This window comes from Peromyscus maniculatus, chromosome 7, assembly GCF_049852395.1.
Source record: "Peromyscus maniculatus bairdii isolate BWxNUB_F1_BW_parent chromosome 7, HU_Pman_BW_mat_3.1, whole genome shotgun sequence".
Taxonomy (NCBI): Eukaryota; Metazoa; Chordata; class Mammalia; order Rodentia; family Cricetidae; genus Peromyscus; species Peromyscus maniculatus.
Genome location: NC_134858.1, coordinates 41955252 through 41981133, shown reverse-complemented (window position 1 = coordinate 41981133; position 25882 = coordinate 41955252). Strand labels below are relative to the sequence as shown.

The following is a 25882-nucleotide window of genomic DNA, read 5'->3' as shown; positions in this document are numbered from 1 at the left end:
TTTGGCTGTGTTTCAGATACAGCGGCTTTTCTTCTTCTTCTTCTTCTTCTTCTTCTTCTTCTTCTTCTTCTTCTTCTTCTTCTTCTTCTTCTCCGTCTCCTCCTTCTTTCTCTTCCTCTTCTCCTCCTCCTCCTTCTTCCTCTTCCTCTTCTTCTCTTATCACAGAGATGTAGCCAGGCTAACCAATCATCCTTTAGCTGCTCCCAAAGATTCACCTGCCGGGTGCTCCAGCCCACCATGTTGCTGTGTAGGTTTCCTCTGACTGTGAGGGTTGCCAGCACACGGGGAGCAAGTTATTCTCCTAGCAAACACTTAGAGCAGCTTTGGCATCCTGGGGAACAACTTGGGGTTTCCTGACTGCAAGGTACCTTTCCATTTTAAGTCACCACTTCAAAGTTAGTGTTCTCACGCACACACATTCACCCTTAGCTCTACTGAATTGACCCAAGCCTGGGTATGCTCATCTTTTGGAATTTGTCCTGTCCTGAAAACTATTGACTGTTTTCTCACCTCAAGGACCATGCTGCACGGGCTGCATGTAAATATTTCCACTACAGTCTATTTCATGCCAACAGTTTGCCACTTGGCTCACAAAATTTCTAGAAATGCAACCCTCAGCTCCTGCTGTGTGAGCTGGTTCCATCGGGCCGCTGGATCTAGTCAGTCTTGCCGGCATACAGCTCAGACAGCTTTCTCAATGCTGAAAACCACAAGCCCCTCTTCCCCACAACACTTCTCATTTTAATGCAGACAAACATGAGAAGGGTAGCCACAGGTGCAAAGAAGTTTATTAACTACAGTGGAGTAAGGAGTCCACGAGTCACGATGTCTATGTGCACGTAGCATACATACATACTTACAGCTCATACCCTCCGACGAACAAAAAGTTAAAGTTTAAAAGTCAATGAGATACAGCAGTGAAGAGTTCAACACCGGAGTGGACTCTTCTGGCAGGAAAGTTTTGAACTGTGCAATTACACAAGAGTCTTGGTCCACTCTATGGATCTTCTGAGAGTCTCTCTTCAGAATGGGAACTCCGTGATACAATAGAACATTCTGGCTCAGGATTTGGCCTCCAGGTTTCACCCCCTACCCCATCCCACCCCACCCCACCCCCCACACAAACACATACACATGGGGGGTGCAACTTTCCATTCCCAAGCACCATTGCCTGACTCAGGAGCTGCAGACAGTTAAGATGTCCCCAAGTAGCCTGAAGTGACAGGTCACAGAGGAAAAATAAAGCACTTTATAAATTCACATTTTGTAACAGTTTTAAGAGCCCAATGCATAAAACTCAGGTGACAGAACCACAATGAAAGACTTACATCTCTTTCCAGACAATGCTATAATGCCATGTGGTTTGAGGCCACAGAGCGGCAAAAGGGGAGAAAAAAAGTATGAGAATGGCACCTTAGATGATATTAAAACAGTAAGTCAAACAAACAAACGCCTTTATCTTACATTCATTCTTAAAGAAGGCAGGGTTCGGTAGACTGCCTTATCATCCCTAGGATCAAAAAGCTATCAAAAGTTAGCAGCGCAAACCTCGGCAAAAGGGTGAAGAGGGACTAAGAGGACAGCCTGAGCCTGGGATGCGACCACCAACCCACAGAGCAAATAAAATACTGCCTCACTCCCTTACAGTGAAGGACTTCCATGGTCTGTCCTTTAAAAGAGAAAGGACCACTTCAAAACAGGGTACACAACAGTGTGTGTGTGTGTGTGTGTGTGTGTGTGTGTGTGTGTGTGTGTGTTCATCAGGCATCAGTCACCTAACTCATCAGTGTCTGAGCTAGTCAAAGCCTCACAACACACTTGCAAGAAAATCCTAAGACACCAAAACTGGTCCCTCGTTTTCACGGGGTGACGGTTTAAATGGGTTCTTGTAACCCCTCTGTCAGAGGCCCACAGCATGCCCCCTCATAACTGGATCGCTCTCTTCAGATCTGCAAGAGCCCAGTTATTTGTGCCTGGTACCGGAATGCTTTCTGCTCTGTTGATCTGTCAGAAAGGGTCTCACTGGAGTGGCCACAGACAGACCCCAAAGAACCATGGGGTCTAGCCACCAGAGATGTAAAAGGCCAGTTCTTCCTCTTCCACGGGCTTCCATGAGCAGAGCTAAATCACAGTACTTATCAGCTCATCAGATTCATGAATCAGCAGGCTAGATTAACAAATCTTTAAAGCAGAGTTAATGATCCCAGTCTCAAAAACAAGATCTTGGTGGTAAGTAGAATGGCTTTTATAAGATACATAACATATAACACTAATATGGAGCCCTCCCGAGCCACTTTAGGAAGAACCATGAAGAAGATCACCGTGTTGAAACGACCAGGGCTGGGGGAGGGGTCATTTGCGACTCTCACAATCGAAGTGAGGCCTATAACTCCATAGAGAGGGCTGTTTGCACACACGCTCTCAGGCCTTCCTGACACGTCAGGTACGTCTTAATGGTTTATAAAAAACCTATTATAAATTAAAATTTTACACGAGCTGCTCCAGGAGAGTAGAGGTGTGGGTTGCAAGAGAAGGGAGATGTCCTGTGCAACCTCACTTCCTCATCTCCGGGGCTGAGAAACGCAGCTTGCAGACAGAACTGCATGCCCACCTCTGGTGCAGCTTAGAACTAGCAAAGGTTCTGAACAACAACACAAGAAAAGTGACAAGACTTACAGCAAAGGACTACAAAACGTCTTTCAGAAGTCGCCCCTAGAAACCTTCTTCTTCTTAAGAGGCATTTCTGGCCTCTGACTTGAAAAACCAAGGAGGAAACCACAAATTAGTCAGCTGTAGGAACGCAAAAGAGCAGACTCTTTGGCCCAAAGTGTACCTAGCAAGAAAAATGAGGAAGACTCTTCTACCTCAAAACTTGTTTCCTTAACTGTGACTGGACAGTAACGCTTTAATACTTAAAAGACCCCGTCAAAGCAAGCCTACAACTTGTGAGCCTACTGAGTCTAAAGAAATTGGGGCCAAATACTCCAAGTCACCCAAACACAACTGACGACGACGACCATTAAACCACGTAGGGCACACTGAGTTCTCCCAACAGAAAACATGCGTGAAGAAGCAACGGTTACCCATCCCAAACAGGTGTGTTGTTCATTGGCACATCATCAGGAAGCTACAAGCTCCACATCATTAAAAGTACAATTTTGGCATCAGCAGAGAGACAGGCATTTAGTGTTCCCCTTCAGGCAACTGGAAGAAAACACGAGCTACATTCAAGAGCGAAGGGAAACCAAGGGGTGTGTTTCTGTTCAAGATGAGAACTTCTTTGTTCAATCAGAGTGTGTTAAGAAGGGAAGGCATGAGTCCCTTCTGGAAGTTTCTGAACAGTTTATAAATACAAAGCAAACACTTCTTCAATAAATAAATGGTCCTTAAAGTCTTCACCGATGACCTTGGGGATCTTCTGTCACTGCTTCCCCGCCAGTGGCACTCCTGGCCAGAGGAATGGGGTATTTCCTGTGGTTAGGTAACAATTCTTCCATCACACACACACTTCATCAGTACGTGTCTTCATAGTCTGAATCCTAAAGGGGCAAGAATAGCAGATGTTTGTGCACTACAATGCCACAGTCAGATGTAGGCAAAGACCATGTGTCTGGGGTCTCCAAATGAACCTACCTAGCTTGGGGTAACAATGGTGGGATATCCCTGACAGCACACCTAAGTTCCATGGAGCATCACAGGACCTCCATACAATGTGTCTAGCGGACTGATTACTGCTTTGAAGCCCTGATGGTTCTCTTTTCCTTTATGACTGTACTTTAGAACCTAAACACACCAGAAAAGATGCTTGCCTACAGCAGAACGTGCAGGGCTGAGGTTAGGAGCTCGTTTACCTCCTTCCAACCTTTCTCGCTAAAGCACACTGAGACCTGCACAGTTATCTCACTTCTCTGTGAGAGCTTCAGCATCTCTGAAATGGGGATAATAAAAACATACCTCCCAGAACTGCATGAGACAACAGTTTCTCAACACTCTTGACCAGCACTCCGGAACGTACTTTTGAGTACAGCTCTACTTCTTCTTCTCCTTTTTTGTTTTTGCTTTGTTGGTTTTTCGAGACAGGGTTTCTCTGTATAGCCTTGGCTGTCCTGGAACTCACTGTGTAGACCAGGCTGGCCTCCAACTTAGAGAGATCCACCTGCCTCTGCCTCCCAAGTACTGGAATTAAAGGTGTGCGCCGCCACCCCCAGCTTCCTCTACTGCCCGTACGCCTTCGTCTACAGCTATGTCCTCCTGTGACCCCTCCTAGATAAACTCAGCAATTCTCCCCTCTCTCTCTCTTGCAGCATCAATTTTCCTTCTCCTCTGGATCACCCACAACAGCATAGAAATGTGCTCTGTTTTGCCCAGCATAGAGGGCAACTCAGCACACAGCATCCTCTACCCACTGCCCTATTTCTCTGCATCCTGCCTTAGAAAAGCTGTCTGCACTCACTTCCTCCAACGTAACTTTGTGATGATTCTTGCCCCTTCCACAGTGCCTTTCACCCTCACCATCCCAGTGGAGCTACCTTTGCCAAGATCACCAGTAACCTCCACATCACCAAAACATCAACAGTGAACTCCCAGTTCCTTGAAAAACTCTTCCCCATCTCCCAAGATACCAAACTCTCTTGGTGGTCTCCCAACTTCAAAGGTCATCCCTTTTCATCCTCTCTTGGTAATTCCTCTTTGCCTTTCTAATCTAGAAGCCTTGGAGAACTCCAGGTTCAGTCCTTTGATCTCTCCTATATACATAAATCTATTTTCTTGATGAGTATATCTTCATCAGTCTCTATCTCCTAATAGCTTCTAGGTCGTATCTCCAGACTAGGCCTCCGTTCTGAAAACATAACTGTCCACTGCACATCTCAAACTTAATATGTTCAAACTCAACTCCTGATTTTACTCTTAAATCTTGCTCTGGGCTGGAGAGATGACTCAGTTGTTAAGAGCATCCTCTGCCCTTCCAGAAGACCTGGGTTTGATTCCCAGCACTCCCAGGGTGGCTCACAACCATCTGTAACTCAATTTCCAGGGTATCTTACGTTCTCTTCTGGCCTCCATGAGCACTGCATGGGCAGGGTCCACAGACACACATGCAGGCAGACACTCACACGTCTAAAACAAAAATCTTAAGGTTTAATTAAAACATTTTCAATCTTGCTCTAGAAAATGTGAGTTCTATTCTACTAGTTGCCCATAGACCTCTGGAATGATCCTTGCTTCTTCTCATTTTTTTTTAAACAAATGCCAATAAATTCTTCTGAATTCACTTTCAAGCCAGAATAGAGAATACAACCGCTTCTCACCATCTCTACCATGGACTTCTCTTACTCGGATTCTGGCTGATGCCGACTGACTAGGCTCCCTGATCCTGCTGTGGTCCCTGACCACCATTCTCAACACACAAACTAGACTGACACTCTGAAAACACGCATCAGTCCACAGTGCTTCTCTTCGAGTCCCCTCTAAAGCACTCCACTTCATTTAGAGTCCAGGGTGACCAAACCCTCTACAAGATCTAGATGCTGCGTTAACCCTTTGACTCCAACAGCCTCCGTTCTTGCCCGCCTCTCTTGCCTTCCACACTGCCCCCTTGCTGCTCCTAGACAGGCAGGTCGTGCTCTCTCCTCTGAGCCTTTGCACCCACAATCTCTTCCAGAAGCTCCCCCCCCCCCCCCCGAGAAAGCTGTGTGGCTAGCGGTTGACTTCTCTTAGGAGCGCTCTCAATGCCACCCTTCTGAGGCTGCTCATAAGCATCCTATCGATTAAATATTGCCCAATATACTGAACAGTTTACTCATTTTCAAAAAATTGTCAATGTTTATGCCCCAATTTAAGACAAGATGCTATTTCAGCTGCATGTTAGAGAATGTGAGTGAGTTTTTCAGGGAGAGAACATTCTCCTTGAAGAGCAGGGATGTTTATCTTTTCACCTCTATTTTCTAAGTACCTAGAATGGTACACATGACACACAGAAGATGCCAATAAATAATCATTAAACAAATTAATGCAAGAAATGTAGATAATAACTCTCTTCCTTTGTGTTATCAAAGTATTCAAACCCTAGAGAGTCGAGACGAGGTCCTTCTTCACAAACTAACAACTTTTTTCTCATCTCTCACAAGAGCCTCAAGCTCACAGAAGTCACAGTAATGAGAGGTCCGGTGAGCAATGGGACTGCACTCATCTGGTGAAGTACTGGGTGGCAGTGAGGACAGAGAGGACTCAGGGGCAGGTGCGTTTCACACCCGATCACAAGCTGAATCAGAGGCGTCTCCAGCTGCACCACATCAGAGTCTTCCCCGCTCCTTAGATCCCAGGATAGCCACAGAGAAGCCTGAGTCATTGTGTGTGCTCAGAGAGGGACTTGGCCTTTAGAGATTTAAACCAAGATGAGGACCTGCCAATGCAGTGTTTCTTGGTGATAAAAGACGTCAATCAAATCACCTAAAGGCTGTACATCCTGATTTCCTGTAAAATACTAGGGTTCATCAGAGAAGTTCAGTTCAGGGTTCTGAGTCGAGAAACTTGAAATCCCCTTATAAAAATTCAATAGGGCTTTTGGATTTTTTGTTTGTTTGTTTTCAGTAGCTTACACCGCCCCCTTTTCTACACCCATGAAACAGAAAATAAAATCACGGAGCGATGAGAAGGCTCAGTGGGTACAGGAGCTTGCTGTCAAGCCTGATGACGTGAGTTGGATCCCTGGGACCCACATGGTAAAAGGAGAAAATCAACTCCCATAAGTTGTCCTTTGACCTCCATACACACATGGTAGCATAAATAAACAAATGTAATTTTTAAAATGAGGGCTGGAGAGATGGCTGAGCCGTTAAGAGCACTTGTTACTCTTACAGAGGACCTGGGTTTTGTTCCAAGCTCCCATATGGTGGGTCACAACCATCTGTAAGTCCAGCTGCAGGCAGTCAAACACCCTCTTCTGACCTCTGCAGACACCAGGCATATTGGTGGTACACAGACATACATGCATGCATAACACTCTTATACTTTAAAAAAATCTAAATTTTATTTTTCAAAAAAAAAATCAAGTTGAGAATTGGTAGGGGTTCCCAGAGACCCTGGTTCATACTTTCTTGTGCTGGCTGGCATGTGTCTGTTTGTCTTGAGATCAAAGGATCCTTCAAATAGGCAGGAAGAGGAGCAAACACCAAACAAAAGAAACAGGGCACCTACCAGACACTCGGCACAGCGGACACAAAGCTTTGTCATGCAGTCATTGTTGTCCTCCTGGTCAGTGCTGTGGAATGAACACAAAGCAAAACTCAGCTGTCACTGTGCTTAGCAGAGGACAATTCCAAGCTCAGGTACTGAAATCACATGAGTGGTTTTATAGCCAACCCTGAAACAGAGTCCTTAGGAATAAGTAAGAAATAAATGTGTATGAGACGTGTATCAGAACACCCAGCAAGTGCTAGAGAAGAAGCAGCTAGTCACCATCATTCACTCAGAAAAGTGCCAAACACCAGCCACGGCTGGAGCACAAACAGAGGTAAAGAGGACCTGGTCTGTTGATTCCTCCCAATGCCATGCCAGCGAGAACTGTGAGAACCAATGTGTACTGTAATACAATCCCATAATGTTCTAACAGGGTGGAACTGCTACGCAGCACCGGGCAGGGAGGGACCAGCTGTCTGTTCAGGACTCACGGAGTGTGATGAGAAGGGGACATTTCAGCTTGGTCCTGGAGGGTAAGAAAGCTCCAGACAAATGAGAGAGGGAAGGGTGATTCCAGGAATGTTGGAGTCAGGAGGAAAAAAAATGGATGGATGAATAGATGGACGGACAAGTGTGGCAGGCCACAGGAAAATGTAATGGATCAGCTACAATGGCAAAAGCTACTGCTTAGAAAAGTCAAAGACTTTTCCGAAGGTCAAGTCATGGCTGAAGAAGTCTTGGTGATATTTTTAGCTTTTGTATATATATTAGCTGGTTCCTACATGATTTTCTTATATGCTATGTGTGCTCCCAAGAACTCCTAACAGTGTATTTATCTAAAATACCTATCAAGCATCCAAGGCCAAATGATCTCCTGAACTAAGGTACACCCTTATGGAAACAATGCCTGTCTCCTAGGTCAGGAGGATAGCTTTATTTCTTGTGCAATTTAAGCTGAGACCCTCCTTTCTTATACAGCCTTACTAACATTATAGACTCCTAACGTCTTACTTGACCATTTCTAGGAATGTAGACTGAGCACATAAATCCCCTTTTCTTGATATACTAACCGATCGTTAGCTGACAGTTGACCTTCTCCTTTACTACTCCCTTTTAGGGTTGTAAAAGAAAGCCTGATTTATTTCCCTAAGGAAAACTCTTATCTGCCTTTATGGCCCTGTAAGAATTCAATCCTGGTGACCTTGCTTGGCCAGAGGATTGCTATTGCTTGGTTTTATAACTGAATGACAGAGAGATGAGGGAGTGGAGAGGGATAAGGAAACTTAGAGGAGGATTTGGGGGAAAACTTGAGGACGAGACGGAGAAGAGAAAAGAGAATGGAAGAACTAGATGGGTAAGAACTGGAGAGGAATGAACTAGATGGGAAGAACTAGATTAAAGGGCTAGAAGAGAGTACTAGAGGAACAAGATGGAAGATGAGGAAGAGCCAGATGGGGAGGAACAAGATTAGGAAAAACAAGATGAGAAAGGAGATGGGAGAGGAGCTAAGATGGGAAGGAACTAGATGGATGAGAACCTAGATGGGGCAGAACTAAAATGAGAGAATTAAGATAGAACTTAGAGGGGACAGCAGATAAATGTAGAGAGAACTCAGGCAAGAAAGGAGCTAGGCATGAGAGTGGAATAGAAGCTTGTAGAGAGAGAACTGACTCAGAAGAATAAAGTGTATGGACTAAGGCGTTCTGTGTACGTAGATTCATTTCCTATAATCAAATATTAATTATCAGCTGGTTGTAGATTCTTCCCAGACTCTGGGAGGGGACTATCAAGGGGCTGAACCCTTATAGTTCCAATTAGACAGGTAGAGACAGACAGACATGTACATATACACAACTTACTATAGTATATCTAGGAGAAAAAAAAAACACAAGCTGACTATAGCTGGACTATAGAGTGAGTGAGAGCAAATGATGGAAACAATGTGACCTAGGAACAGACCACAAAGGGTTTTATATACCATATTTAGAAACAGACACTGGTATTTTTGCCAATAATTCTTTCCGTGTGTGTGTGTGTGTGTGTGTGTGTGTGTGTGTGTGTGTGTGTGTGTGTGTATGTGTGTGTTAGTTACAGATTCCTTGAAAATGGAAGTCTTTCTCCAGTAAATAAATAAACACACAGACAGAGAGAAAACTTTAGAACTTCCCAAGGTAAAACTCCCTAATCCATAAGGTTTGTTTTGTTGAGACAGGGTCTCACTATGTATCCTTGGCTGGCCTAGAACTCATTATGTAAATCAGGCTGGACTTGAACTCACAGAAACCTGCCTGCTTCTGCCTCCTGAGTGCTGGGATCAAAGGTGTGCACCTCATGCTGGCTACAGAGCTTTAATGTACATTTTAGTTCCTTTTAAAAAGTAAATCTGTTCCTGGGAAACTACTGGATGGTGCTTGCCCACTGGCAGAATGGTGATTAATAAATGCTTTTGATAACTGTGGTGGTGTGAATAAGAATGAATATATGAATAAGGCTCATATATTTGAATGCTTAGTCACCAGAAAGTGGAACTCTTTGATAGGATTAGAAGGATTAGGAAGTGTGGCCTTGTTGGCTGAAGTATGTCACTGGAATGGGATTTAAGGTTTCCAAAGCCCATGCTAGGGCCAGTGTCTCTGTCTCTCTCTCCAGATCAGGATGTAGCTCTCAGATCTTTCTCCAGCACCGTGCTTACTGCCATGTTCCTACCATGATAACAAAGGACCAAGCCTCTGAACCTGTAAACCAGCCCCCAGTGACATGATTTCTGTTACTAGAGTTGCCTTGGTCACTGTGTCTCGTCACGGCACCAGAACAGTGACCAAGGCAGTAACTACACCCATTTGGCCCTGTCAGAGCATCTGCTGACCACGCACAGGACATCTTATTTAAATTTCCTTTGCCCTGTTCTCAGGGCTGTTCTCAAAGTCTCCTTCATTGCTCATGCATATTCTGTCAGGAGACATTAGCTCAGTGCCAAAAAAAAAAAAAAAAAAAAAAAAAAAAAGGAGAAAAGAAAAGTCTGCCCCAGCTCAGAGCCGTGAGAAGGAAATAGGCCCACGGTGGGACTTACTCGTCGGAGACTTCAATGGAAGACTTCTTATAGCCAGACCTGCTCCTCTTCTTCACCCCCGCTGCTTTCCTCCCCATCCTCACCAGCAGCAGGATGACCACCACTGCCGAGGGGATGAAGACGAGGATGGAGAGAAGGGCCACAGAGGATAGCATGGTGCCAAAACCTGTAGGAAACACAGAGAGAGGCTGTGCCCATGCAGCCTTACTTCAGATCAGGCCCAGGCTTCTTCAGCTCCCTGCCTTCGCTCATGCTTCTAATCACAAAAGGAATAAATTCATCACAGAAAACATAAAGAAATGCAAGAAGCATAAACACATACACATAACTCTGTCACCTAGGAGTTCTTTCCAGGAGTCTAAAAACACATATGGGGCAGGATGCATATTTGTAAGAGCAGAAGTCCTATTTTTCACACTATTTTGGCTTAACACATGATCTAAATATATATATATATATATTATATATATTATATATATATACATATATATATACATATATATATGATGATGATGATAAAGGTCCTGATTATAAAGGTCTTTTCAGCCAGAAGGCAAAGGCAAGCGATCTCCATGAGTTCAAGGCCAGCCTCGTAGTTTACAAAGTAAGTTCTAGAAAAGCCAGAGCTACGTAGTGAGGCTCTGTCCAAACAAACAAACAAACAAAAACACAATACATAGTATTCTACCATACTGAATCAATTAGCAAATCAATCCTCTAACTTTGAACATTCAAGTTATTTCAAATTCTTTGACTCCACAAATCATATTAAAATGACCACTCCTAAATCCTGGTGTTTAGCTCTGTCTCTCTCTCTCTCTCTCTCTCTCTCTTTTTTTTTTTTTTTTTTTTTTTGGTTTTTCAAGACAGGCTTTCTCTGTGTAGCTTTGCACCTTTCCTGGAACTCACTTGGTAGCCCAGGCTGGCCTCGAACTCACAGAGATCCGCCTGGCTCTGCCTCCCGAGTGCTGGGATTAAAGGCATGCGCCACCACTGCCTGGCTAGCTCTGTCTCTTAAGATGAAATTTTAAAGTAGAATTGTAGGGAATATATTTTTAAGAGAATATAATTTTAGGAAATATGACTTCTACTACTAAACTGCCTTCTAGAAAAATGAACTCTACTCCTGCCAGGGGTATGATTATGTAAATGTGGAGTGAGTTATTGCCAAACCAGATAATGATTATGACAAAGAAAAAGGTGGGGGAGGGGAGGGGAAGAGGGGAGAAAATCAGGGCAGGCAGGCAAGAGGAGATAGAGGAGGAAGGGAAGCCCCAAGAAACGATAAGGCAGTTATAATGACTCAGAATGTGTCTCTGTATCTTTGGTTCAAATTCAGTTTCAAGTGCAAATAAGGATGTAATAGTCGCCAGAGGGACATTTTGAAAAAGGGCATTCACAACCTCATCTCCACAGGAGAAGGAAACTGCTGCTCTTTGTAGCCTAAAAGAAATGTAATGCTGCCCACTCTCAGAGAGAGCGCCTTCCCACGAACAGTCTCCTAACCGAAGCCTGACCCTGACCGGACAGCTGGAATGACTCCTCATCACTCCCAATCGCCCTTCATGAACCTGGGGGATTCTCAACATTCCACAACACATTCAGCCACCTGAAGACAACATGAAAGAGACAATGCAGAAACTTTGACAACGTTGGGAGAGAGTATTCCGTTTTCAAAATCAAAACTGAGAGAGCTCAGCCTACGGTAAAGGCTCTTCCCACCAACTCCTACAAGTTGTCTTCTGACTTCCAGACACATACTGTAGCATGCATGCCTACACACCAACACACATACAAAATAAATCGATGGTTTAAAATTTAATCTTAACAGGCATACGAAGACAACAACTTTGACACAGTGATCCAGATCCTCTAAGCCAACTGGTAAGTCCCAGAGGAGTCACAGCACGGCAGGAGCCTGGCAGGGAGCAGCTTACCCCTTTCTGTGACCGTGAGCTCTGTCAGGGGGATATTGTGGTACACGTCCGGAGGGTTCTTCACAGCACAGCTGAACGTCCCATTGTCCTTCAGAGTGGGTTTGCTGATGCTGATGGATGCATCCCCTTTGTACACATTTCCAACCCAGGAAATCCGGTCTCGGAATGTGCCCGCTGTCGTTGGGTACTGGAAAGACTGATAGTGGAAGATCTGAGAAAGCAATACCACGAGAGAAAAGGTTAACTTGGAAAATGCAATGAAAGGAAAAGCTGGGCAGATCCAAAGTTAAAAAGAACTGTTAATCAGGGTTTTCTTTTCCCCGGTCGGTGTTTTGTTTTGTTTTGTTTTTAATGCTTTTCTCGCCTCTCTCTTAGAGAGACAGGTTAATAAAACTGATCAGAAAAAGACCGAAGAGAGTCCTGGGATCTCAACCTTTAAATCTTTCCTATGGCTGAAGAGATGGCTCAGCGGCTCAGAGCACTGTCCTTCCAGAGGACCTGCAGTCAGTTCCCAGCACCCACATCAGGCAGTTCACAATCACCTGTAACTTCAGCTCCAGGGGATCCCACACTTCTGGCCTCTGAGGGCACCTTCACATGTTACAATACACACACACACACACACACACACACACACACACACACATACACACACACACACACATATACACACACACCCATAAACATATGTACACACACACATACACACACATCCATACACATATAAACACACACAAACATACACACACCCATACACATATGTACACACACATCCATACACATATGTACATATACACATACACACACATATACACACACACACCCATACACATATGTACACACACACATACACAAACCCATACACATGTAAACACACACACAAACATACACACACAAAGAGAAAGAGATCTAAACAAGAACTTTCTTCCAAATTCTCCCTAAAGCCCCCAGGTAATGACTCTCAAGCAGGGGCACCTTCAATTCTCCACAAAACATTTGACAATGCAGACAGATTCTCTTTCCCACCAAGTTTTAAACTGTATTTCTTTATTTCTAATTGACAAATAATAATTGTGTATAACATTTATGGAGCACAATGTGACTTTTCGTGTGGTGCTGAGACTTGCCCTCTGGGCCTTGTGCCCGCCAAGCTCTACCACTAAAGCTACATCTCCCAACTACTTTTGTTTTTGAGGAACTGCCATGCCATTTTCTAAATTAGCTGTATTATTTACATCAGGACCAATCCTTATCGTCATTTGTCTTTTTAAGATTTATTTTTATTACTTTTTCATTATGTGTGCATGTGTGTTTCTGTGTGTGCTTGCATGTGTGTGCATGCACATGGGTGTAGGTACATACCCACAGAGGCCAGAGATGGCATCAAATCCCCTGGAGCTGGAGTTACAGGCCCCTGTGAGCCACCCAATATGGTACTGGGAACCAAACTCAGGTCCTCAGCAAAAGCAGTGTACACGCTTAACCTCTGAGCCATCTCTCCAGCCCCATCTCATTTCAGTTTTATTTTTACTTCCTTTATAATTAGAGGCACTGAGATTTTTTCATATATCTGACCACTGATATTGCTTCCTTTGAGAAATGTCTGCTCAGATCTTCTGCCTAAGCTTAATCGGGTTATTTGTTCCCTTGGTGTACTTTGGTTGTGGCAACTAGAGATGTGACTTCAGGCACCCAGTGGGTAGACGTCAAGGGCCCTGCTCAACTTCCCATGATGCACTAGACATCTCCGTAGGCTTAAATGTCAACAGTGCCGAAGTAGAGAAACCGTACTCTAAAGTGACACCCAATGTTTGTTTTTCATGGTTTGCAAATGACTTTCACTGTTTACTCACTTGGCCCTTATAACATCACCAAAGCATGTGAGGCAGGTGTAACTATTCTGAACTTACAGGAAGAGAAATGAGACCCAAATCAAAATATGAAGCAAGGTACTCAAAGGCACACAGTTAGCAAGGGACAAGAGGGAGATTTTCATTTTCCAAATCTCTGGGCAGGTGTAAGACAATCCAGTCTCTCTCGGGTTGTCTCCTGTGGCAGTTAATACAAGCTCACATCAAATGCCTGAGACGTGCACAATGAGTATCTGCTGTATTAAGGCGACACTGCTTTGGACTTGATGACCGGACACTTGGTCACCAAAAGCACATATTTACGCCTGAAGGTGTGGCAAGCAGGTAGGACAGTCAACATGACTCTTATGCAAGACAGAAGGCTTCCCTCTTTCTCTGTTTACTTGCTACCTTCCCATTTAGGACAGCAGGCGTTTCCAACCACCGAATTGCCTAATTGTGAAGAACAAATTCCTCCGAGAAGATGCTGCATCACTCACTGGTTAATTTCATCAAGAATTCCCTTCACAGACACTTAGCACACCTCCCATGTTCCAGGCGTGCAAAGGAACAGGATACAGTGGGCACCACACAGGCATGGCCTCTGTTCTCATGGAGCTCACATGTTGGTAATTATAGACAGTAAGAACTAATGTATATGTGACGAGTGTTCCAGAGGGGGAGACAGAAGAGGCCTACCAAGCCAACATGATGGCGTGGGCCTGTACTCCCATACTCAGGAGGCAGAGGCAGGAGGGATGCTGTGAATATCACCTCAGCCTCACTGATATACTAACTTCAAGAGCAGAGCAAAAGCCTGTCTCCAAAAAACAGGCCTCCCATCAATCATCAGGATAAAAGCCTTAAAAATTTCTCGTTGAGCCAGGCAGTGGTGGTGCACGCCTTTAGTCCCAGCACTCGGGAGGCAGAGCTAGGCGGATCTCTGTGAGTTCGAGGCCAGCCTGGTCTACAGAGTGAGATCCAGGATAGGCACCAAAACTACATAAAGAAACCCTGTCTCAAAAAAACCAAAAAGAAAAAAATAAAAAATAAAAATAAAATAAATTCCTCATTGACAAAACAAGGCCTGCTGTGTACCTTCCAGATTAATCTAATTCATGAATTACACATTAAATTAGTGACCTCCCCAATCCTCGCTCCTTGGTAAGCCTGACAAACTAACCACTTCTCCACACACAACCTTGAGCTGCAAGAGTCTTAAATGCCACGGATTCCAACTCAGATGAGATCGCTGCTTTCTGACTGGGTTCACAGAACAGTGCTCCAAGAGAAGCACCGTCTGCATATAGGGTTTCTGACCTAAGAAGCTCCCTACTGCTCACTCTGTCCTACTTTCGGACAAGGAAGCAGAGCCAAATAAGGTCAGCCACGGCCTCCTGACAAGTCAGAATAAAGTGAACTATTTTAAACCTAAAGCGACAGGAAGCTCGACTCCAGCCTTGTCTCCTTGGCCAGTTACCTGACCTACTCCATACCACGGCACCCAGGAACAGCTCCTGATGAACAAGGCAAAGCGGAGTCACTAAGATGAAAGGCAGTTTTCCTTCCAGTGGAGGAGAAGGGAGAAAAGAACACTCTTTAAAATCCAGTCTGGGGACAGCGAGACAGCTCAGTGTGTAAAGGCGCCTTGCCACGCAGCCTGAAGGCCTGAGCTCACCCCCAGAATCCAAGGGGTGGAAGGAGAAAATTAGATTCTGAAACTTGTCCTCTGTCCTTCATACACCCACAGTAGCACGCCCACAAAAATAAATAAATAAATAAATAAAATGTAAAGAAAACAAATCCGATTTATATATGGCTGTGACATTCACATTTTTAAACATTTTTTAAAGACTACTTTATATGTATGGGTGTTTTTCCTGTATGTATGTATGTCTGTGCATTCGTGCATGCCTGGTACCCAGGGAGGTCATAACAGGGTTTCTGATTCCCCTTGGAACTGGAGTTACAGGAAGTTGTAAGCCAGCATGTGGGTGCTGGGAATTGAACCCAGGTCCTCTGGAAGAGCGCTCAATGCTCTTAACCGCTGAGCCATCTCTTCAGCCCCAACATTCAAATATATTCTTAAATAGCACCCATCCTGAACTAAGGCCACTGATGGAACTATAAAGAGAAAGGGTTTTTACAGCATTGTAATCTCTAATTAAACATCCATAATGGGACTTGAACCATAAATGTGTTTTATATGTGTGACTAAAGTATATTGCTTCTAATATTGCATGACCATCTGTCACCAAGACAAGGTGCCACCGTTTCCTTCAAAGGCAGCTACGTAAATCACTGCAGATATTTACATGACCAGAGGAGCAGCCAAGATAAATCTACAGACTGTGGGGTTCTCAGACAGACACACCCACTGAAACAGCAGGATTGGAGCAGCTTTCAGAGAAAGGATGCAGTGACGTGAGTGGGGAATTCCTCTAGCCCACGTCCTGGAGATGCCCTTTTTAGTACATCAGATCTAAAACGAAGCTGTAACGCCACACCGAAGGAAACAACAAGGCAACCAAGTTAAACCACATTTCCTCTTGGTTTCTGATCATTTTTTCCTTGAGATAATGTGCAAGAGTCTTACATGGCAGAGCAAAAGGCTCTGTGTGATTAAACAGATATCATACGGGGCGGAAGACTGACTCACTCCAAAGACCTATTTATTTTTATTGCTTTTTCTAAATTTAACTCTGAGTGTGTGTGTGTGTGTGTGTGTGTGTGTGTGTGTGTGTGTGTAGGGGTGTGTGGGATGTCCATGTAGGAATTTTAGTGCTATGGTTCACACGTAGATATCAGAAGACAACTTTAGAGAGTTGACTCTCTCCTTCCCCCATGGGTTTCAGGAATCGAACTCAGGTCATCAGGCTTGCAGAACAGGAGCCTCTGTGTTCCCTGAACGAGGGCACGGGCTTGCTTTCTTTTCTTAAGGGTAGATCAAGCTGGCTTTGAGCCTGCTGTGCTGCTGAGGACGGCCTTGAATTCCTGATCTTCCATCCTCACCATCACTGAAATGACAGGTGTGTGCCACCATGCCAGGCACTCAAAGAACCTTTCTAGAAAGTCTACACTTACGGATTCTGTGCGACTGCTGCTGGGGGGGCGGTACGTCCAGTCTATGGTCAGTTTGTCAGTGACATCGGAAGATGACTTGAAGGTGCATTTCAACTTGATATTTTCTCCAACATATCCTCGGACGTGGGCATCAGCACTGATCTCCAAAGAAAGGACGGTACGCACACCTAACAGAGGCAAGCCCAAACACTTACAATGTAGTCGTTTTGTTGGATTATGCAAATGTGAGTGAGCACTATAGATGCTTTGTATCACTTTTAGGGATCTCTCCAAAAGCCAGGGTCCTCAATGTATTTTCAGACAAATCCATGAGGAACAAGGAGCTAAGTCCCATTAATCTTTAATAACATTTTATCATTTTATAGTCTCAAATCACAGTAAATAGTTGAGTAAAAATTAAAAACCTAATCACACTAGCATTTTTTTCCAAACACAGGCTTGTCGTTAAATTAAATACAAACAAGGAAGGTTGCCCATAATAACTAAAAGGCAACGCTACCCACTCCTTCTCATTCTGTGCCCTCCCCAACACCCCCTCACACACACATGCTCCAGGAATACAGCAGCTTTTATGAGGTCTAAGAGACTCAAGCAGTGGTGGCACACGTCTTTAATCCCAGCACTCTGGAGGCAGAGGCAGAGGCAATCAGATCTCTGTGAGTTCAAAGCCAGCCTGGTCTACAGAGGGAGTTCCAGGACAGCTAAGAACAGCTAAGGCTATACAGAGAAATTCTGTCTCGAAAAAAGAAAAACAAAACAAAACAAAAGAGAGAGAGACTCAACCAAACACAATATGATCACAGCACGATGAAGCTACTAGTGCTTTAACCAGTATCAAAATGAGGATAGAAAATACAAATAGGAAATTTATGTTTTAAATTATCTTAAAGGGTTATATCTAGTCTTCTCCTCCTCCCCCTCCTCTTTTTTAAAAATTATTTTTATTCTTTTTAAGTGTGTGTGTGTGTGTGTGTGTGTGTGTGTGTGTGTGTGTGTGTGTTCATCCACACAAGTGCCAATGGAGACAAGAGGCTTTATCCCCTAGAGATGGAGTTTTGCGAGCCGTGTGATGTGGGTACGAGGAACTGAACTCTGGTCTTCTGGAAGAATAGTAAGTGCTCTAAACTGCTGATCCTTCTCTCTAACACCTCTTCCTCCTCCTCTTTTCCCTCTCCTTCCTCTCCTCCTCCTTTTTCTTGAGACAGGGCTTTGCTATGTTGCCAAGTCTGGCCTAAATTCACAGTCCTCCTGACTCAGTCTTCTAAGACCTAGGATTACAGGCATGTACCACCACACCCAGCTGTGCTTGCTCTCAAAGCTGGGTAGTGAATCACACACCTATTAAAAGTAAATTACGGAGGGCTGGCTGGAGGTGTAGTTCAAGGGCAGAGCACCTGCCTTAACTTGGAAGGCCCCAGGTTCTATACTTAGCATCAAAAAAAAAAAAAAAGAAAAAAGAAAAAGAAAAAAAGAAAAAAGAAAAAAAAGAAAAAGAATGTAAATTATGGAGAGGAAAAATATAATTGAATGTGTTCTACAATGTAAAAGTAAGATATCACTTTTAAAGCCGGCAGAGTGTGGTCTTTCTAAACCATTCATTCCAACTTTGACACTCCATCTCTCAGAAAGAAAGAAAGAAAGAAAGAAAGAAAGAAAGAAAGAAAGAAAGAAAGAAAGAAAGAAAGAAAGAAAGAGAGAAAGAGAGAAAGAGAGAAAGAGAGAAAGAGAGAAAGAGAGAAAGAGAGAAAGAGAGAAAGAGAGAAAGAGAGAAAGAGAGAAAGAGAGAGAGAAAGAGAGAAAGAGAGAAAGAGAGAAAGAGAGAGAGGGAGGGAGGGAGGGAGGGAGGGAGGGAGGGAGGGAGGGAGGGAGGGAGGAAGGAAGGAAGGAAGGAAGGAAGGAAGGAAGGAAGGAAGGAAGGAAGGAAGGAAGGAAGACAAAAACCAAAAACCAGGCACTTTCTTCCAACCATGTGCTGTTGGGAAAGCAGTGAATAAAAATCTGTCTCCCACTGGAGAGCACTGTTTTAGGAAGTTAAAACACTATCCTCTGGTTTTCCTGCTTCCTTCTCTACCTCAAGAATCCAAGGTTCTTCTGGTAGCCAAGGGCATAGAGCATAACAAGATTTCAGAAAAGAGTAAATCCACACCCTGCCTCAAAATCCAGTCTTTCTGGCAAGGCAGGATGGTGTAATGATTGAACACAAAGATGCCGAAGCCAGAAGATCTGAGTTCAAACCCCAGCCCTTATCACTGGCTCTGAGCAGTTCAACAAGCTACCTGACTCCTTCAGTTTGCTCATCCTGGCAGAAATGGGGCTTCCCTCTAGGTCCCTGTGAGCACTACATGGGTTAAAACACGTACACCACCCAGAAGGCCTACCTACCTCGAGCAAACGCCCCACGCCTGCTGATATCGCCTCCTGTTTCTCCCACAGGCTCTCGACCTTTCCTACTGCTGGCGTATCTGAGTCACTGTCCCAGTACCTTTACCTCTGCCGGCTTTGAATCATTCTCTCACACCTCTCTGAACAATCTCGTCTGGTCACATTCCTCCTGAAAGGAGGAGACCAAGACAGAGCTTGCTAGTAAGGCCTTTAGTAAGAATCCGGCCCATCTCAAAGATGATGGCCATCTGGTTCCCTGAACAGCATCCTTTCTGATTGCCACACTAAACTTGCCATTTCTTGCATGCCTTTGTAAATGCTCATTCCTCTGCCAGAAAAAGCCTTCATTCTCAAGCCCTCACTCACTCCTGACCCATGAACTTGAAGAAAAATCCTATTCAGCACCGGAGAGTCAGGTCTAAAACCTGAAAGGTAGAATGAACCCACAAATTACACAGGTTCCTCATCCTATGTTTTTTGCCTAAAACCTAAGTACAATATAGAGCTCGAAGGGGTAATTTAGAGTTAACCAGAAATGCATCAAGCTCTAGCCCACCTGCCTTCAGGCTGTGAGGCCTAGGTCAAAGTTTCCTAACCTGCACAGGCTTCAACTGTTCCATTGGTGAATGGAAAGAATAACCTCCTAGGATCACTGTGAACATCCAATACACTTTAAACACATACAGGCCTGGGTACAGCTCCGTGGTGGAGTGTGTGAGCCTGTGTTCTCTCCCTAGGACCACAATAAATAAGCAAGCAAACAAATAATAAATACACATAGGATGTTTCGTAGAGTCCTCAAGATAAAAACTTTTAACAAATATCAACTATTATTATTAAAGTGGACACCACCCATACTAAAAATTCTGGGCTGTGAATTAAAATCTAAACAGGAATAGTCTGTCTCAGACACCTGCCAACTACCCATCCTAACCCATTCACTATGTCTGGACTGACCAGTCATTTTCCAAAGATATTACGTCTTTTCATGTCTCTATGCTTTTCTTTGAATATATCTTTGTCTGGAAGGATCTCCCCATTCCCACCATCCTGCCAGAGTTGCTCCCCACCACACCCCAACATTCACAAACCTTCACCACCACTCAAATACCAGCCCACACCTTCACCACCACCTCGAATACCAGCCCATACCTTCACCACCACCTCGAATACCAGCCCATACCTCCATCACCAGCTCAAATACCAGCCCATACCTCCACTACCAGCTCAAATACCAGCCCACACCTTCACCACCAGCTTGAATACCAGCCCACTTTCTGATACCCAAATTCCCTGAAGTTCTTTGCTCTTCCTCTCAAGTTCCCATAATACAATACTACCCAAGCACATATGCCATGACCACACCTGATTTATAAAAGCCCTTTCCTCCACAAAATACAAGCACCATCAGGGCAAAGATTCTGAGGGAAGAAGGCAGACGGAGAAACTGAGAGATCACCATGATTACTAGTGTTAGAACATGTGTTCACTGCTCACTCACTTTCTCCCTATCACCTTCCTTATGGAATTCTCAACACCTCTGTCGATGCGTCCGACTGTATCCATTCAGGAAAAGATCAGTTCTTGCTAATCACTTCTAGATTGGGCTGGTGTACTAAAGGAGGAAAAAAGTATCACCCGAATGTATAGACAGTTCCCATAAGAAATTAGCATGAGAAGGAAGGAAGGGGTCAAGAATGACTCTCAGTTTCTACTTAGAAAAGCCACTCACTCAAAGAGGGAAAGTAGGCTTGGGGGGGGGGGAGGTGAATCTGATTCTGGGGAAGTTCAGATGTCTTTGATACCTAAGGGATAATGTCTAAAAAGAATCATACATCAGGGGTCAGCAATCTACGACCCATGACTCAAGTAGGAGCAAATGGCTCTTGTGAGAAGGGAGCAAACTCGTAATAATTAGCAGTGACCCTGTTCTCAGCTCTGCAGGTAACCCAGATTGTCCAAACCAATCCATCTCCAGTGGTCTTCCAGCAAACAGCTAAAACATTTCAACATCTTTACGTAAACGGAGTTTTATTAAAATACAACCACATTAGTTTGTGGCTGCTTTTGCACACTTGGCAGAGACAGGAGATGCAGGAGAGAGCAGGTGCGTGCACAGTCTGAAATGTTCACTCTTGTTCCATTACTGGGAATGGTTACTAACACCTACTTTAGAGCAAAGACAAGGTCTGGTTAGAGTTAGAAATCAGAACCTCCATGCTTCCTCCAGCCAGCTCTCCAGAGTCCTGGTCTCTTCCTCTCTTCCTCCCCACTCTCTCCATCTCTTCCTTCCCTCTCCCTCCCTCCCTTTCTCCAACCCTTCCCTTCAGTCCTCTTCCCTCTCCATATTTCTATCAATTCTCTTCTTTAAAATCTTCCTAATCCTATGTTATATACATTCAAATCTCCCCATTTTAGCATAATATCCTTTCAGATTTAATTTTTGTTTTATTTGGTTTTTTTTCCTTGAGATCATGCTATGTAGCCAAGGCTAGACTGGTCTCTAACACCTGATCCTCCTGCCTCAGCATCTCAAGTGATGGGATCACAATGCTCTGATTTGACATTTATTTTGGCCAAATAAAAACCATAAAAAAATTTTAAAAACCAATTAATGGAGGTGAGAAAAGAAAATCACATTCTAACACAAATAATTTTACAGCTGGTAGAAATTAAACATGACAAAACATAGCCCCTAATTTTATACATCCCATTTTCCAAAATGTAAATCTCTCCATCTTGAATTTACATAGTACTTGCACTTACATGAAAATGAGAAAAGTATAATCCTGGGCTGGTTCTCTATCATTATTGCTTCCTCATCCTCCCGCTCCTTCTTCTATTGTTTTTTTGTTTTTTTTTGTTTTTTTTTTTTCCAGACAGGATCTGATGTTTCTCAGGTTAGATTCACATTCACTACATAGCTGAGGATGACCCTGAACTTCTTATCTTCCTTCCTTCACTTTCCTAGTGCTAGGATTAGACATGTGCCACCATCCCCTGTTTTTGCAATACTAGGGATTGAATCCAAGATTTCATCCAAGCTAGGCAAACACTCTACCAACTGAGCTACATCCCCAAGCCCCCAGTCTATCATTACTATATACTTAGCCAACTAAAATAAGCAGGATCAGACTTACAACTTCAGGCCAATTCAAACAAGATAACAATTTAAGGGGTTCTATCTTTGAAGAGGGATAGCAAATAAACACTTGTGGGGAAGCAAATTCTATCACCTAAGATTCAAAAGAGACACAGAAAATAAAAACAAAAACAAACAAACAAAAGACAGATGACACACTGAAAGCATGCTAAGTGAAAACAGCTAGTCGCAAAGGGGCACACCTGGTTTACGGTGTATGAAATGCCCAGAACAGACAGAGGCATAAGTAAAGACAGTAAATTGGTGGTTTCCAGAGCCTGTGGTAAGGTAGGAATGGGTGTGGGATTTCTCTTTAGGGTAATGAAAATATTCTAAAATTGGTTGTAATGATTGCATAATTTAGTGCATACTAAAAATTATTAAACTGTATATTTAATGAATGAATAAGCATGTGAGTGAGCTAGATACCAACAAATTTGTGCTTTTTTTTTTTTACCTTTATTTTTATTTTATGTGTTTGAGTGTTTTGCCTGCATGTATGCCTGTGCAGAACTTGCATGTCTGGCATCCTTGGAGGCCAGAGAGGGCATCTGATTTCCTGGGATTGGAGTTATAAAGCCTTGTGAGCCACCATCTGGATATTGGTAATTAAACCAGTCTGTAGAAGAGCAACAAGTGCCCTTAACTTCTGAACCATCTCCCCAGCCCCCTTGGTTGGATGGTTGGTTGGCTGACTGGTTTTTAAGGCAAAATATAAATCTATTCAAGAAGACTTGGAGGAGTGGCTGAGGAACACAAATCTATTCAAGAAGTAACCAGAGATCAATAACTTAAAAACTATTATTAGAGCATGTGCACACATGTAGAGGTTAGAGGCAATTCTGTTGAGCTGGATCTCTCCTTCTACCTGTATGTAGGTTCTGGAGATGGAACCAGGTCCTCAGGATTACGTGGCGAGCACCTTAACCCACCGGTTCATCTCACCAGCACCCCCCACAAATTAACTTACGTTGAACCATTTGTTCAGCTAGATGTGACATCGGCTCTTTGAGGTTTACAGAAAGACCACCATTTCTAGAATTTTTTTTCTTTTTCTTTCTTTCTTTTTTTTTGGGGGGGGGGGTTTTGGTTTTTTTGTTTTGTTTTGTTTTTTTGGTTTTTTGAGACAGGGTTTCTCTGTGTAGCTTTGTGCCTTTCCTGGAACTCACTTGGTAGCCCAGGCTGGCCTCGAACTCACAGAGATCGACCTGGCTCTACCTCCCGAGTGCTGGGATAAAAGGCGTGCACCACCACCGCCCGACTAGAATTTTTTTTCTTAATGGGACAATATTTGAACATTTCTCCCCAACACCCATGTTGTGTGAAAACAAGAGAGAGAGAGAGAGAGAGAGAGAGAGAGAGAGAGAGAGAGAGAGAGAGAGAGAGAGAGAGAGAGAGAGAGGGAGGAGTTTATGGGAAGTGACATAAGACTCTATTGCAAAAAGAACTCAGATGAAAATCTGGACACTTATGATGACACAGGTAGCTGGGAGGGAGCAGGGAGTGTGCTGGCAGTGTGCAGATTAGTCACCAGATAAGTAAAAAAAACCTCCTCACCTTACCTGATGAGACTCCGCCACCTAAATGTGTTCATATTTATACAACTACTAAAGATCCCTTTCAGAAATGACCACATTTCAGGGGCATGTTACAACAACTCATTCTAATGCTAGCTATCCTAGCACTTTATTTCTTAGGAAGACACAAACAGACACAGAAAAAGTAATCAGGAAACATTTGCACCTCAAAGTGAAGTCAATTAGTTTGGATTCAATTTTAGAAATTTGGAATAGCACGAAAGCAAAATTATCCAAACTTCACAATATTGTCATTATGTCAACACTGTACTGCTGACAACAGTCAAAAACTAGACTTTCAAAAGAACTCCCGTGTCTTTTATACTTTAGAATGCTCATGAAGTGCTAAGGTAGCTGCCTTTTCTTCAACAATATGCCTGCTCTAAGAAAAATCACACTATAACGCTTCTCGAAAATGTTTTATTTCATAGCCCCTGAAATAAAATTACCAAAGCATGATTTTCTCCCCTCCCCCCGCCCCTTTCTTTCTCTTTTCTTTTTTCCCCAGCCTCTAATCATGACTGTGTCTCTCAAAATAACTGGGACAAACAGAATCGCCCATCTCTGGCCAGGGTGCCACAGCAGTACCGAGTCCCGGCAGACAATCACTGACAATCTCGGACACGAACAGCGAGCGTCCGCAAAGCCTGAGCTCGCTCCGGTTTCATCCGGTCGTGGCATCACCCAGGGAGAGCCAAGTCCCACAGGTCAGGCTCCGAGAGCTCCGCGACGGACCCGGGACCAACTCTCCGCAGTGGGTGGCACCAGCCGGGGAAAACCATCCTCCCACGTCCCCTCCCTCCCAGCAACCGAGCGGGGGGTTTCTGAGACCCCTCAACCCGGAACCGGAAGAGCGACCATCTTTCCTGACCCCCCCCAGGCCGGAAGTGGAGCCCAGCCAGCTGGCGGACTCACCTTGGACAAACAGAATGCTCAGGAGTGGGAAGAGAGCGCAGCCACGGCCTCCTGCTGCTCCTCTTGGCTGCTGCATCCCGACAGCTCCTCCGACACTTGCACACCTTGTGTACAGCTCCCGGGGACCACGCAGGTGGTGCCGGAAGTGACGTCATCGCGGGAGACACCTTTGAAATGGCCATCCGGATTTACCTCAGGGGCAAGGCTTGTTACCAGAATCCTACCTGGTTTCCCTGATCAGCAATTCTTGGACTCTCAAGAAGGATCTTATTGCTCTCTTCTGCTTCAAATTGGCTACGGACTTTGGGGAAACAATTTTATTTTCCTGGAATTCTGCATGCCCAGGTTTGATCCTCTGACTGTAATCCAGAAGTTCTATCTCTATAGAGGGTCTAAATTGAACCTTCACAATAGATTCGCATATGAAGTTCAAGGAGACATAGGCGAGTGTACAGGGTCAAATAAATAAATCTTTATTGGGCTCTGCGGTAAATACACGCAAGCCTCATCGTTCCTGTTCCTTTTAATGTAGCCATGACATCATCCAGAATTGGATGCTTATTAAATGACTGCAGTGACAGTGATGATGAAATCATCTACAGCGTGTATTCGAGGTGAAGGGGAACTAGGGTATGTGTATCAGTCGTTCCAAAAGTAAGGAAATGAGATGGTCCGACATCCTCTGAAAATAGACGGTCCAGGACCCTGCTTGACTGATGTAGTCACCCAATTCTCCTGGAACTGCT

At 44.1% G+C, this 25882-nt stretch overlaps 1 protein-coding gene across 2 annotated transcripts; it reads right to left on the bottom strand.

Annotated features, from left to right (window-relative positions):
- Positions 1 to 770: 770 nt before the first annotated feature.
- Mpzl3 (myelin protein zero like 3) lies at positions 771 to 25299 on the bottom strand. Of its 2 annotated transcripts, none has more exons than XM_006989829.4 (6): positions 25137 to 25299; positions 17121 to 17287; positions 12187 to 12397; positions 10250 to 10415; positions 7198 to 7261; positions 771 to 3539 (listed from the first exon to the last, which is right to left on the bottom strand). In XM_006989829.4, exons 1-6 carry the CDS (start codon positions 25210 to 25212, stop codon positions 3513 to 3515), a joined length of 711 nt encoding a protein of 236 aa, XP_006989891.1. In that variant the 5' UTR covers positions 25213 to 25299; the 3' UTR covers positions 771 to 3512. The 2 variants fall into 2 exon arrangements, with proteins under 2 accessions (XP_006989891.1, XP_076432276.1); XM_076576161.1 differs by lacking the exon at positions 25137 to 25299 and adding an exon at positions 19397 to 19435.
- Between the last annotated feature and the right edge of the window lie 583 nt (positions 25300 to 25882).

Excerpts from the sequence above, each read along its gene's own strand:
- Mpzl3 (XM_006989829.4), bottom strand. The coding sequence starts at position 25,212 with ATGCAGCAGCCAAGAGGAGCAGCAGGAGGCCGTGGCTGCGCTCTCTTC. Across the intron at positions 10,416-12,186 it reads GCTCACGGTCACAGAAAGGG|GTTTTGGCACCATGCTATCC; the intron begins GTAAGCTGCTCC and ends TGTTTCCTACAG. Across the intron at positions 7,262-10,249 it reads TCCATTGAAGTCTCCGACGA|CACTGACCAGGAGGACAACA; the intron begins GTAAGTCCCACC and ends TTCATTCCACAG.